At 34.5% G+C, this 12,153-nt stretch overlaps 1 protein-coding gene across 4 annotated transcripts in view; it reads left to right on the top strand.

The window, feature by feature from the left end:
- LOC105470834 (OPA1 mitochondrial dynamin like GTPase) overlaps positions 1-12,153 on the top strand; it is a 97,371-nt gene that overhangs the window by 22,448 nt on the left and 62,770 nt on the right. For 2 of the 4 annotated variants that reach the window (XM_011723090.3, XM_011723091.2), the window contains 2 exons: positions 5,391-5,501; positions 10,635-10,688. In XM_011723090.3, the coding sequence (XP_011721392.1) occupies positions 5,391-5,501; positions 10,635-10,688 (165 nt within the window). The remainder of the gene's footprint in view (positions 1-5,390; positions 5,502-10,634; positions 10,689-12,153) is intronic. The other 2 variants (XM_011723092.3, XM_011723093.3) reach the window with 1 other exon arrangement.

Below are 12,153 nucleotides of genomic sequence, written 5' to 3'. Positions count from 1 at the left end.
AAAATGTATCTCAAGTCCTAACTGATGGTTTCAAATTCTATTGTTAATAATATGCAGCATCGTGTTTGCAAAGTTTGGCTGTTACTTGTGATGCTTGAGAATGATGAGTCACTCAGCTAAGATGCAGATAAACTGACTGATTTTGAGACTTGTGTGCAAATTAATGGTTGAATGTAAGCATGCAAAGAGAGACCTTAGCTTAGCAGTACCCTTTTTGAAATCACTCTGACATCAAGTTTGAAAATGTGGGCAATAATCAGAGGTGGTAGGGTGGCCAGGCTTTAGCTGAATACTTTTTTAACTGGTTCAGTCTGAGGTCTGAAAGCCCCAGATTTAAAATACTATTTAGAGTTTGAAGCAGTCAAGTATTAGTTTAATGGTTGTCAGGTTTGTAACAAAGTTTCTGGCTAGACTTCTAGAAATGTAAAAGTATATGTGAATCAGCTTTTTAAGAAAGTAATAATAATTGAAAAACATTTCTACAACTAGAACTGAAGAAAAGAATTGTCCTTTCTAGTAGGAAAACACATCTGGAGAAGTGCTGGCAAAGAGCAGAACAGTTAGGACCATTCAAAGTCAACTGAAGTGGAAGTGACGGGGAGCTGAGGGGAGCACAAATAGTTTGACTTCAGTCAGACCAAGTAAACAACATGATGAACCGATAACCTGTGATTCCCAGCCTGGGGTTACTACTGGAGTTTTAGGTGTCCTGGAAAGTTATAATACCGGTCTTCAAAAAGTCTACAGAAAACACAGATTTCCACATAATGCTGCTGCACAGGCTAATGAATTATCAAGTTTCTTTGGTTTGGCCTGGATTTATATCCATTCAGTTTGTGGACACTAATGAATTATTTATGTCATGTTAATCAGAAGTTCTGATGTGATTTGATTAATGAAACATTTAAACAAATAGTAAAACCAACCATTTTTAACCTCGCCCTACTATCTTGAGGTATGACTGACATACGTTAAAACCACCTCTTAATAAATGCTTCTTGTTAATCAAAAATTTGAAAACGTATGTCCGCTGGAGGAAAAGAGACATAGCCCTTGATGTGCATTGAATATTATTGAGACTTGGAGACCTTCAGAACTACCTGAAGACAAATTGAAGTGCTGCCTATTTTAGAGAATTGGTGGACTAATTCAATTTGGGAGTCAGCAGATTTCTGTATATCAGTCATCATATATACAGGTGACAAGACCACTTAGTTCATTCCCTTTTTTAGATTCTGTAAGATTATTGTGTTCCAGTGAAATTGATTTGCAAAATGTGACATTTTATTTTCTGTGCTTTTGTTCTATGTTTCTGATTGGTTATAAGCATCTCACAGAAGTAAGGCCATTCGGAAGGCAACAAGCACATTTATAATTTGTAGAAAATATTTGAAGGACTTTTTCATGGCCCAAATCATGAAAAGTAGTAGTATTGTTTTAAGTATAATTATTAAATGATAATACATTAATGTTCTTTCTTGCAACATATTACTCTCATTTTATTTTTTTTTTTTTGAGACAGAGTCTCGCTCTGTTGCCCAGGTTGGAGTGCAGTGGTGCGATCTCGGCTCACTGCAACCTCCGCCTCCCAGGTTCAAGTGATTCTCCTGCCTCAGCCTGCCGAGTAGCTGGGATCACAGGCTCTCGCCACCACACCTGGCTAATTTTTATATTTTTAGTAGAGACAGGGTTTCACCAGGTTGGCCAGGATGGTCTTGATCTCTTGACCTCATGATCCGCCCACCTCGGCCTCCCAAAGTGTTGGGATTACAGGCGTGAGCCACCCGGCCCTCCGATTCTTAATTTTATGGTTTATGTTGTACCTCCCCAGATGAAGTGTCTCTTTTCTTTTTTCCTGCATGTTTAGTTTTCACTCATCCTTGTAGCACAGCTCAATTGTCACTTTATGAATCCTTCCATAACCTTCATAGCTCCATTAATTATACTCTTCTCAGTGTTTAAAACACTTGCCATATGAAACACTATTTACTTTTGCTTACATTCTTACCATTTAGTCGGCCATTTCTGTTACTAAATCTTTTTCTCAGAGCACCTGGGATAGTGTTGCATCTTAGTAAAACCAGTTGATTGGTTTAACTCGGTAGAGGCTGATTAAAGTAAATAAATCTGGCTGATGCCAACAAAATTTTGGTCCCCTCAATTTTTTGCTCTGATTACCTGCAGATTCTCCCTGGCCTTCATATTTGGCAACCATTGAGGAGAACAAGGCTGTAAAAGTAGTTCATGTACTTGATATTCTGAATTGTAATTAAGCAGTGTGGCTTAAATAGGATTTGCTTTTCTGGGATTTCCTATGCAACAAATAATGTAGTAACTGGAAATCCAAGTTCAAGGCCCTGGCAGATTTGATGTCTTCTGAGGACCCTCGGCTTCATAGATGATGCTTTCTCCCTATATCCTCACATAGCAAAAGGGGCTAGGCAGCTCTGGCCTTTTTTTGTAAGGCCAGTAACTCCAGAAACCTCATGACCTCATCACCTCCCAAATGCCCCACCTCTCAATACTATCACATTTGTGAGGTTAGGTTTCAACATATGAAATTGTGGGGGACAAAAATTCAGACCATAGTATAGTATTTCAAGATTACTTAAAATCTTCTCTACCAAACTCATTAACTTTTAGGTTAGCACAGTATTTTCATTTGATATTTGGTTTCTAGAGTTATTACTGATTTTCTTGATCTGATGTTATAACTAAAAAAAAAACAGAACATTGTACGTGAAATGAGACTGAGATGTGAAATGAGACTGAGATAAGGAAGCTGACTCAGAGATGGAGATTAAAAAAAGAGATGAGAGATTGAGATCTGCAGTGTCAAACTGACAACAGCCAGGAGTCAGGAGACATTAAGAGACTACATCATCTTTGATTGTTAATGATTATTTATTGTTATTTATAAATACTACTGTATTTTATATATGATATATATTATTTTAAAAAGTATTTTTGTGCCATTTCTTGAAAGAAAAATTGCTAAGCTTGGGAAAACATGTATTGAAAAATGTGGTTTCTACATCTGAGGAGTGTATCTTGCACAGTAGGTGCATAGATTTCTTCCTCTTCCTGTTCCACGTGGCCTTAGCTTAGAGGCTGTGTGGCCATCACTTGGTATTTAGGGTAAGACTGGCGCACAAAATCAAAGACGGGTAACCTTGGTATAATTGTAGTATCATGTAAATAGCTTTTCTATGTCTAATTCTTGTTTTCTTCCTACTTTTTCAGAAGGTCAATTTCAGTTAATTTCAAGTATCTTTACATAATAGTGCTTCAGTAACAGGCGTGGAAGGAAAGTGACATGTCCCTAGAGCATTTTCTTGAAATCTAATAGATGATTGGAGTATTTACCATGCTGTTGTGTATATACATAAGCAGTGAATTCGAGAGGAATTTTTAAGCTATACATAAAAAAGCACTGTGTGCCTCATAGACATGAGTAGGAAATGTGGAATGTGGCTGATCCAAAGGGAGTGAGTTATCTCGATTAATCACAGTCAGTTACAGATTGAACTCTTTGTTCTACTCTTTGCCTCCTTCTCACTATTGCACTTGACTAGTGTTTAAAAAGAAAGAAATGTGGAATATTTTCTCACTGCTTTGGGATTTTATAAATGAAAATACTAGTGGTATGTAAGTACAGCAGGTACACTACTGTATAAACCAACATAGGAAGCCTTCTTTAAAGGGAGTTGTTTGAGAAATTTGAACACTTGGATGATTTGAATAAAGGATTATGATAAATGACCAAATGAATGAAAATAAATCAGGTTACTCTTCTTTCTGCTTGATAAAGCAATTTTTTTAAGGTAAAAATTATGAGAATGATGAGGGTAGTAGGTAGCATTGTCTTTCTTTGATAGATTTGTTAATGATCATAAAACTCATTTATTTAAAGACATGTCTTTGTATAACTATATTTTATACTTTTGTATCTGGAAACAGATACTGAATTTCAATTGTCATGTGGAAGAAATCAACTAGTTTTATCCTTTGATTTATAGTAAATCAACCAGTTTCATTTATTGTCTAATATTGGCAATGATCACAGCCTAATGTATCAAAACTAACAAACAATAAAAATTCTCCAAATTATATCCAGATTTTAAGACACTTTCTAATTATATAAAATTAAATATTTTGGGCAGTCATTTTTTTTTTTAACTCTGAAACTATTTAGAAGTCCTACTTTAGAATATCTTAATAAATACCCATTTTCCTCTTTTTATTTTTGTAACTTGGGTAAAAATTGAGTCGATTGTTTTCCCAGAACGCTGTTCTTAAACAAATGGTTACCTCATTCATTAGAACTTTACTTTTTTTAGGATTTCTAATTAAGAAAACATTAGGCTTGTAACATTGTCAAATCTTGGTTGTCTTTCCTCCACATTTTTTGAGGTCAGTTATCTAATAGGCCAACAATTAAGCTATGTAGGAAATGACGTGTGTTTTAGTATGCCACATGTGAATATGCTGTATTAAAAATTGTGTCAATATACTATTTTATAATTATGAAGTGGAATGAATTTCAGAAATAGAAAGGGTGATTTTTTGTGCTTAGGTCCAAACTCTGTTTTGTTTTCATTTCAAATGTTCATAATAACTATATTGTCTCCATATCTTAATTGTGTTCTTTTATAGCACTTTTGTTTAGTAATTTGTATATGCTTGCCTGTATTCTCAGAGGCTGTTTCTATTTAATGTCATCAGAACAGCTCATAAAAAAGTAAAAATTCGGTCAGACTAGTTATTTGATGTTATATATGAAATCAAAACAGAACCTGAAATATTATCTTTTAATTTAAATAAAGAACCCTAAATTTTAATCAAAGGTATGCAGAGGCACATGGAATATATGACTTAATGTAAAACCTTGATTAACTTAATGCTGGAAACCTGTTTCTAGGGACCTTTACTTGAATCAGTGAAATATCAAGAAAAAAATATTTACATAAGAATAATAATTTAATAATTAAGTAAGCTAGTATGATCTTCAATCAATCCTGAGAGAATCATGGTTGAGAATTAGAAAATTTTGACCAGTAAGATCAACACTGTTAAAAAAAAAAAAAAAATCTGTATTTTTGTCCATATTTGGTGTATATCTGGCTCATTTCATTTAGCACTTATTATTGCACTTTCCTTTTCACTTTTTAAACTGGGCTGTTTTATTTTTCTGAGACATCTAATTTACTGAGGAGGAAAATGGAAATGCAGTACAGAGCCCAAGGGTATGACAGCTCTAAATGAGTTTCCATTTCTGTTTTAAGTTAACCATCCCTCCCTATCTTACATCTGTTCCTTTGTTGCGCCCTTTGGTTTAACATTGTTCTCCTCCCCGATTTCCTCTTCTCCTCATTGTGAACTCATGGCAGGGTCTGCTTGGTGAGCTCATTCTCTTACAACAACAAATTCAAGAGCATGAAGAGGAAGCGCGCAGAGCCGCTGGCCAATATAGCACGAGCTATGCCCAACAGAAGCGCAAGGTGATGGATGGTTTAAGGGGGCTACCGATACATTCACACTAATCAGCCATTTCTGCCAAGATCATGTCGCCTTAATCCATTCATGGACTCCAAATACAAGAAATTGATTTGACAAAGTAAACATACAAAAGATATATCATAAATATGGAACTTCTCTCGAGTGGGTAGTATAGGAAAAGCCAAAAGTAACAAATTCAAGCAGAGTTGTTTTAGTTTCTGAAAATTAGGTTATCTGTAGGGTTCCTGTATTTATATTTAGAATAAAATTAGGAATTGCTGTTTATGTGGTCCAGTTATTGAGTCACCCTAAGTTTGTAGGCATCTTACCTACCTACTTGCTCCCCAAGTTTTTATTTCCAAAGTGAAAAGGATTGTTGTAGATGACCAGTTTACACTAAAGAATAACATTTATTTATTTGTTTTAGCTAAAGTGTATGGATAGGAAACATTCATGTTCTTATAGAAGAAAGTTATTTTGACTTAACTTTTAGGCAAAAGCACGTAGTTCTTATACACTTTGACAAACTCATTACGTACATTTTTCACGTTAATCAAAGTCAGCACAAATAAATTTTCACCTTGGACTACTGAAGGTTTGAACACTGGAAATTTGATATCATCCTGGTTGCTAAAGAACAAGTTCTAATAAAAACGTAAGTCTATACCAGTATGTGGCTTTTGGTGCAATCAGCAGGTCCATAAAAATATTATTTTGATGGTTAGGTAATCCCACCATGTAGATCCCAAAGTTCATGTTTGGAAGAGACTTTTAGGTCAAAGTGAAATAAATGTAATGAGTTTAAAATTATACTCTGAGATCTTGAAATCAGCTAATTATGTTACATCTTATTAGATCAGAAAAGTTTTGAAGTTATATACAAACCCTAGTCAGGAACAAAGATTCAGTCATATAATTCTTGTACATTCTGCTATTTAAATCAACCAATATTATAGATAATGATTTAGTACAGTAATTTTGCTGGCTAACCTTACCTCATTTGGTGGTGGTTAGGACTTCAGAGTACTCACCATAGTTTCATTTATTTTTTCAGCGTCACTTCCTGGCTTTTCTCAATTCCATGGCTGTGGAATCAATTCCTATACATATTTAGCTTTGGTGAGCAAAAACATAAGTAGAAAAAGAAAAGAAGTGGGTTTCCTACCTGGTTAAATTAAAGTAGCTGTGTTAAGCCAAGGAGGACTTATTTTGAACGGTACTTTAACAATCCCTGTTCTGTATACTGTGAATATATCATTTAAATAGCTTGACAAATTGGATGGTTAGGCTGAGCCACCCATACTTTAGTTTCGTTACAGAAAGAAGGGAGAAGAGCGAGTATGTTCTTATATGTTACTTAGAAATAAGAATGTAGCTGTAGTTACATGTTGTTCTTAAGTTTTTTTCATAAGACAACTTGAAATGTGTCCCATAGGCCTGCTATTTAACATTCTGAGATATGACTTAAGATTAATGATGAGCTTTTGAATCTGACAAATCAAGAGATATCTGTAATGAATACTGATTCATTTTCTCATTGCTGGAAGCTAATGTTCATTTTAAGCCTCCTTTACTAGCCTTTATTTGGGCTTAGAGATGTTATTCGTCTTTCTAATATGTATTGGGTTATCTGTTTAACCCTTTTATACCTCCCTTTCCCCATTTGTAAATTAGACACTGGCAAGACGTTTTACCCTGAGTAGAGCAGCAAACAGGGCCTGTTCCTGCCCACATTGTAGTTACCTTGAGGGGAAGAAAATGCGACTTTAAAAATAATTTATGCTCTTTTATAGTGAAATTATCCCTCTTACTCTCCGAAAGACTGTTACCTTACAGTATCCTCCACTCCTTTCCCCCGTAGTTACTACAGAGATGACTTTTCAGTTCTTCACTGCCATAATGATCAAAATCCTGATTCACGAGATTTTTATCATTCCAGGCATGTGAGGTTTACTTGATGCACAAAACCACAGTACTTTTTGTTGTTTTTTAATTGTTTTTTCTCCCTTATCTTCTTGAAAGTCTAAGTAGATCATCATTTTGGGTATCTTATTAGTAGCAACTAAGAAATTTTCCCTATATCTTCTGAGCAAAAGATAAAAAAGAACTCAAGCAGAGACAGAAGATTACAACTACCATTGGTAGTTTTGCCTCCTATGGATATGTTCACATACATAGAAATTTTTACAATGACCTTTTTATATATGTATTTCAGAATTTCAGAGTGGCCTCAATGGCTTAATAGGAAGAAATACTTGAAATTTTTAAATTAGGCTTGGTTTTGTGAGGAGCTAGTAAAGGTTTTTCTCTTTCAGCTTTAGCTTGTTTCTGCGGAGGATTCCGCTCTTTCTCCATCAGTTTCATAGCCCTGGAATTGTAGAAAAGCTCTGGTTTCAAGACCATTGATACCCATTTCTGTCAGGGTGAGTTTTAAATTTATTTCATGATGCAAACAATATATTGAACATCAGGACATGAACTTGCTCTTGTTGTAAGTCAATGAATTTTATCCATAAATCACATCAAAATAAAATATACCCCATTTGCTAGTTAAGACCTAGAGTGACAGATTGAAAATAGCTTGTGTTATTCTCTTAAGAAAATATATAAAAATTATCATCTCATCAATCTTAAATGTTTGTTTTATAAATCTAAATGTTTTTATCTTGTTTCCTAGGAAATATTAGGTCTGATTTTTTACTTTACCACCAGTTGTCTTTTATTTTACTTTATTTTTTTTGAGACAGAGTTTTGCTCTTGTTGCTCAGGCTGGAGTGCAGTGGCACAATCTCAGCTCACTGCGACCTCTGCCTCCCGGGTTCAAGCGATTCTCCTGCCTCAGCCTTCCAAGTAGCTGGGATTACAGGCATGCGCCACCACATTGGGCTAATTTTGTATTTTTAGTAGAGACGGGGGTTTCTTCATGTTGGTCAGACTGATCTCGAACTCCCAACCTCAGGTGACTGGCCTGCCTCGGCCTCCCAAAGTACTGGGATTAGGCGTGAGCCACCGTGCCCGGCCAGCTGTCTTTTAATATAACATTGTGATTAATTGTGATGTTCCATTAAACTAAGCAGAGAGGAAACATGCTGGTAAACCATGTGTGAGTTATTCATTGTACCAGAAAGGCAAATGATACATTTAAATACTCCTAAAATTTAAATTTATAAACATCTTAACAGTTGTGATCATTAAATACTACTAATCTAGCATAGAAATTATATTTTTAATATTCTGCTAACCTTGTGTCATTTAAATTTTTTATATAACCTTTTTATTTTGCCAAATTAAATTAACTTTTTATAGCCCTTGGCTTATACTAAACATCCTAACTTTTTTGTTTAATTGTATTAGTTTTTAAGATATTGCCCCAGATGTCAAGTAATGTTGGATTTTCTATAATAATTTAGGATATATTGCCTGAAGTCAGTATTTACATTTAAAACTAAAACAATTTATACTAATACAGTTTATACATTTCATACTAATTTAGCTACAGTTGGATAAATATTTAATGGAACAGAGTAAATCAAAGTACCTTTTAAAATGAATTGGAAATTAAATCCGCGTAACAATTTTTTATGACCACACTGTTACAGTGTGATGGCATGCCAAATGATCATAATGTGGAATTATTTATTTCTTCATTGGCTTTCAAGATTCTGTTCTTTAGTTTGTGGACTCCTCTCCAACTTGCTTGTCTCCTCACAGTTTAGGAGACTGTTAATAATTCTTGTCCATCCTACATAAACACACACAGTCAAAATGAAAAAAAGCTTCTATCAGCAGGTCTGTGCTTGCTGTACAGGAATGGGAAAGCAATTGAAGTTTGCATTATCTTTTTTCTAATTACCAAATCATTTTTGGAGCTATTTAGGCATAGACTTTTAAGGGAAAAAAAAAATGTGCAAGGGTTGTCATCTATATTGTTGAAATAAAAAATTGAGGAAATTATGAGAAAGTATTTAGAAATAGAAATTAAAATCTTAACTCTTCATATTGTGGACAAGAGTTATTAATGTCTACCTGAATGAGCAAATCATTTAAAACTTTTTCATGTATATTTGCTGCCATGTTGTGTTGTGATTGCTCAAATAACCAATGAATGAAGATCAACAAGGATTTAAATGAAGAAGAATATGAATTTAACTATTTTCTCCTGTGAAATAAGTTCATATTTACAAGTTTTGATTTTCAGAAGTTAGACAATTATTTTTAAAGGCTGGGGATGACAACTTCTGCCTCTTACCAAGAAGTCAAAGCACAGTTATGTGAATTTGTCATAAATTACATCATTTTTATTATATTTGATTATTATATTTTGTATTTATAATTGTATTGTGACTTTAAAACCTGTTATATAATAAAATTGTTTGTTTTTTAATATTTTATTTTAGAATTACTAGCATTAATAACAATTTGAAGTAGTTTACACAATACCTGTGGGTTTTATTTTTGTTTTATATTCAAATTAATTTTAGTTGCTTTACTTGGCTTCATTGCTATGGATGCATTCTCTGTATTGTGAGTTAGCAGAGCTTTCCTTGAAACTGAATTTAAAAGCAAGCATTTGGCTCCACTTAAATCTCTGAAAATGCGCAACTTGTTCTTTGCATTTATTACATAATTCGCTACTTATGGTACAGAAATGGATACAATACAAAAATATTTCCTTATAAGATACACTGTGACCAATGAACTTTTTAAATAGCTGTCAACAGTAACATGTATTTGACTTTTCAAAACACATTTCTGGAGGAATATCAGTGCTTTATTTCCCCAAATATCTGAGTCCCTATGCTTTAGTACAAAACAGCTTCTGAAGAATTTAGTAACCATATGTGTTGATTTCTTGTTTTTCTAACTAGTCTTTCATAAGAAATGACTAGAATAGCAACAGGAAAATGATTGCCTTTTAAGGTTTTTGTTTCTCAATATAAAATTTTGGTGAACTATTTTTATTGATAAATACAGATATTTTTACTTTCTTAAATCACTTGATTTAAAATTACTTTGATTAAATATGCATATGAAGTCAGTTTTTTTAACTCTCAATACTTATCAAAAAAATTTAACTTGTTGCACATTCTGTATAAACCTAATTCTATTCAACTAAAATTATTTTAAACATTTAGGTGTCAGACAAAGAGAAAATTGACCAACTTCAAGAAGAACTTCTGCACACTCAGGTAATCGTGATGACTAAGAAAATCTAGGGACTTTTAAAAATTATATTCGAATATAACTTTGGTGATTGGACATTTATTTTTTCAACAGAGCAAAATTTGGAATGTTAATGATAGAACCTTATTATCAATAGATGCAAAAGCTAATTGAGAAATAAGGAATAAAGATGGAACTAGATAAGTATGGAGTTAACTCATTTATATGTAAAAACCTATTTTGAGTGAATCTTTTGCCCAAAAGGAAGAAGGTGGCTTGTCCTTTTAAACCATGCTTGCATTTTTACATTGAGAAGCTAATACAGTTAAAGAAATTTGAGTTGAGTCTACCTCATCGTTCTAGTGAGCTCTCAGGAAGCTTTTACTTTGCTTCACAAGTCTGAAACCAGACAATGCTTATCTAAAGTTCTTTTTCTGGCACTACTTAGAAAAGCTATTTTCTTATAGTTGGTAATAAAATTATTATTTTAAGGACCTATTTTGTGCAGTGTAATGAGTGGATAACATTCTAGTACAAAATTACCCTATCACAGCCCAGCGCGGTGGCTCACGCCTGTAATCCCAGCACTTTGGGAGGCCGAGGCAGGTGGATCACGAGGTCAGGAGATTGAGACCATCCTGGCTAACATGGTGAAACCCCGTCTCTACTAAAAATACAGAAAATTAGCCACGCATGGTGGTGGGCACCTTTAGTCCCAGCTACTCGGGAGGCTGAGGCAGGAGAATGGTGTGAACCCAGGAGGCGGAGCTTGCAGTGAGCCCAGATGGCAGCACTGCACTCCAGCCTGGGCAACAGAGCGAGAGTCTGTCTAAAAAAAAAAAAAAAAAATTACCCTATCACTCAATCATCAGTTTTTCTACGTAGGTAACACTGACATGCATTAATTAACTTATTTTTTAAAGTTCAAAGAGTTACTGTCAGCTGGGCATGGTGGCTCATGCCTGTAATCCCAGCACTTTGGGAGACTGAGGCAGGAGGATTGCTTGAGCCCAGGAGTTTGAGACCAGCTTGGGCAACCCAGAGAAACCCCATATCTACAAAAAAATTTTTAAAAATTAGCCAGGTGTGTGGTTTGTGCCTGTAGTCCTAGCAACTGGGAGGCTAAGGCGGGAGGATCACTTGAGCCCCAGGAGGTCAAGGTTACTGTGAGCCATGATTGCTCCCTGGCCAACAGAGCAAGACCCTGTCTGGAAGAAAAATAAAAAAAAAGAAGAAGAGTTTATCTTGGATCTCTTTTTTGTGAAAAAGTGGAACAACTACAAGTTGAGTATCTCTTATCTGAAATGCTTGGGGCCAGCATATTTTGGATTTCAGATTTTTGAATTAGGGATAGTCAATTTGTAGTATATGTTGAGTCACAGATTTCTTTGGTATCTATTTATTGCCTCTCAAACCTCACTATACCCTAGACTCAACTGTGCTCTGAGTGGCACTATATATATGTTTTTAAGGCTTCCTAGCCAGGTGATT

This window comes from Macaca nemestrina, chromosome 2, assembly GCF_043159975.1.
Source record: "Macaca nemestrina isolate mMacNem1 chromosome 2, mMacNem.hap1, whole genome shotgun sequence".
Lineage (NCBI taxonomy): Eukaryota > Metazoa > Chordata > Mammalia > Primates > Cercopithecidae > Macaca > Macaca nemestrina.
Note: the sequence above shows the minus strand (reverse complement) of the source record. Positions and strands in the feature narration are given on the sequence as shown.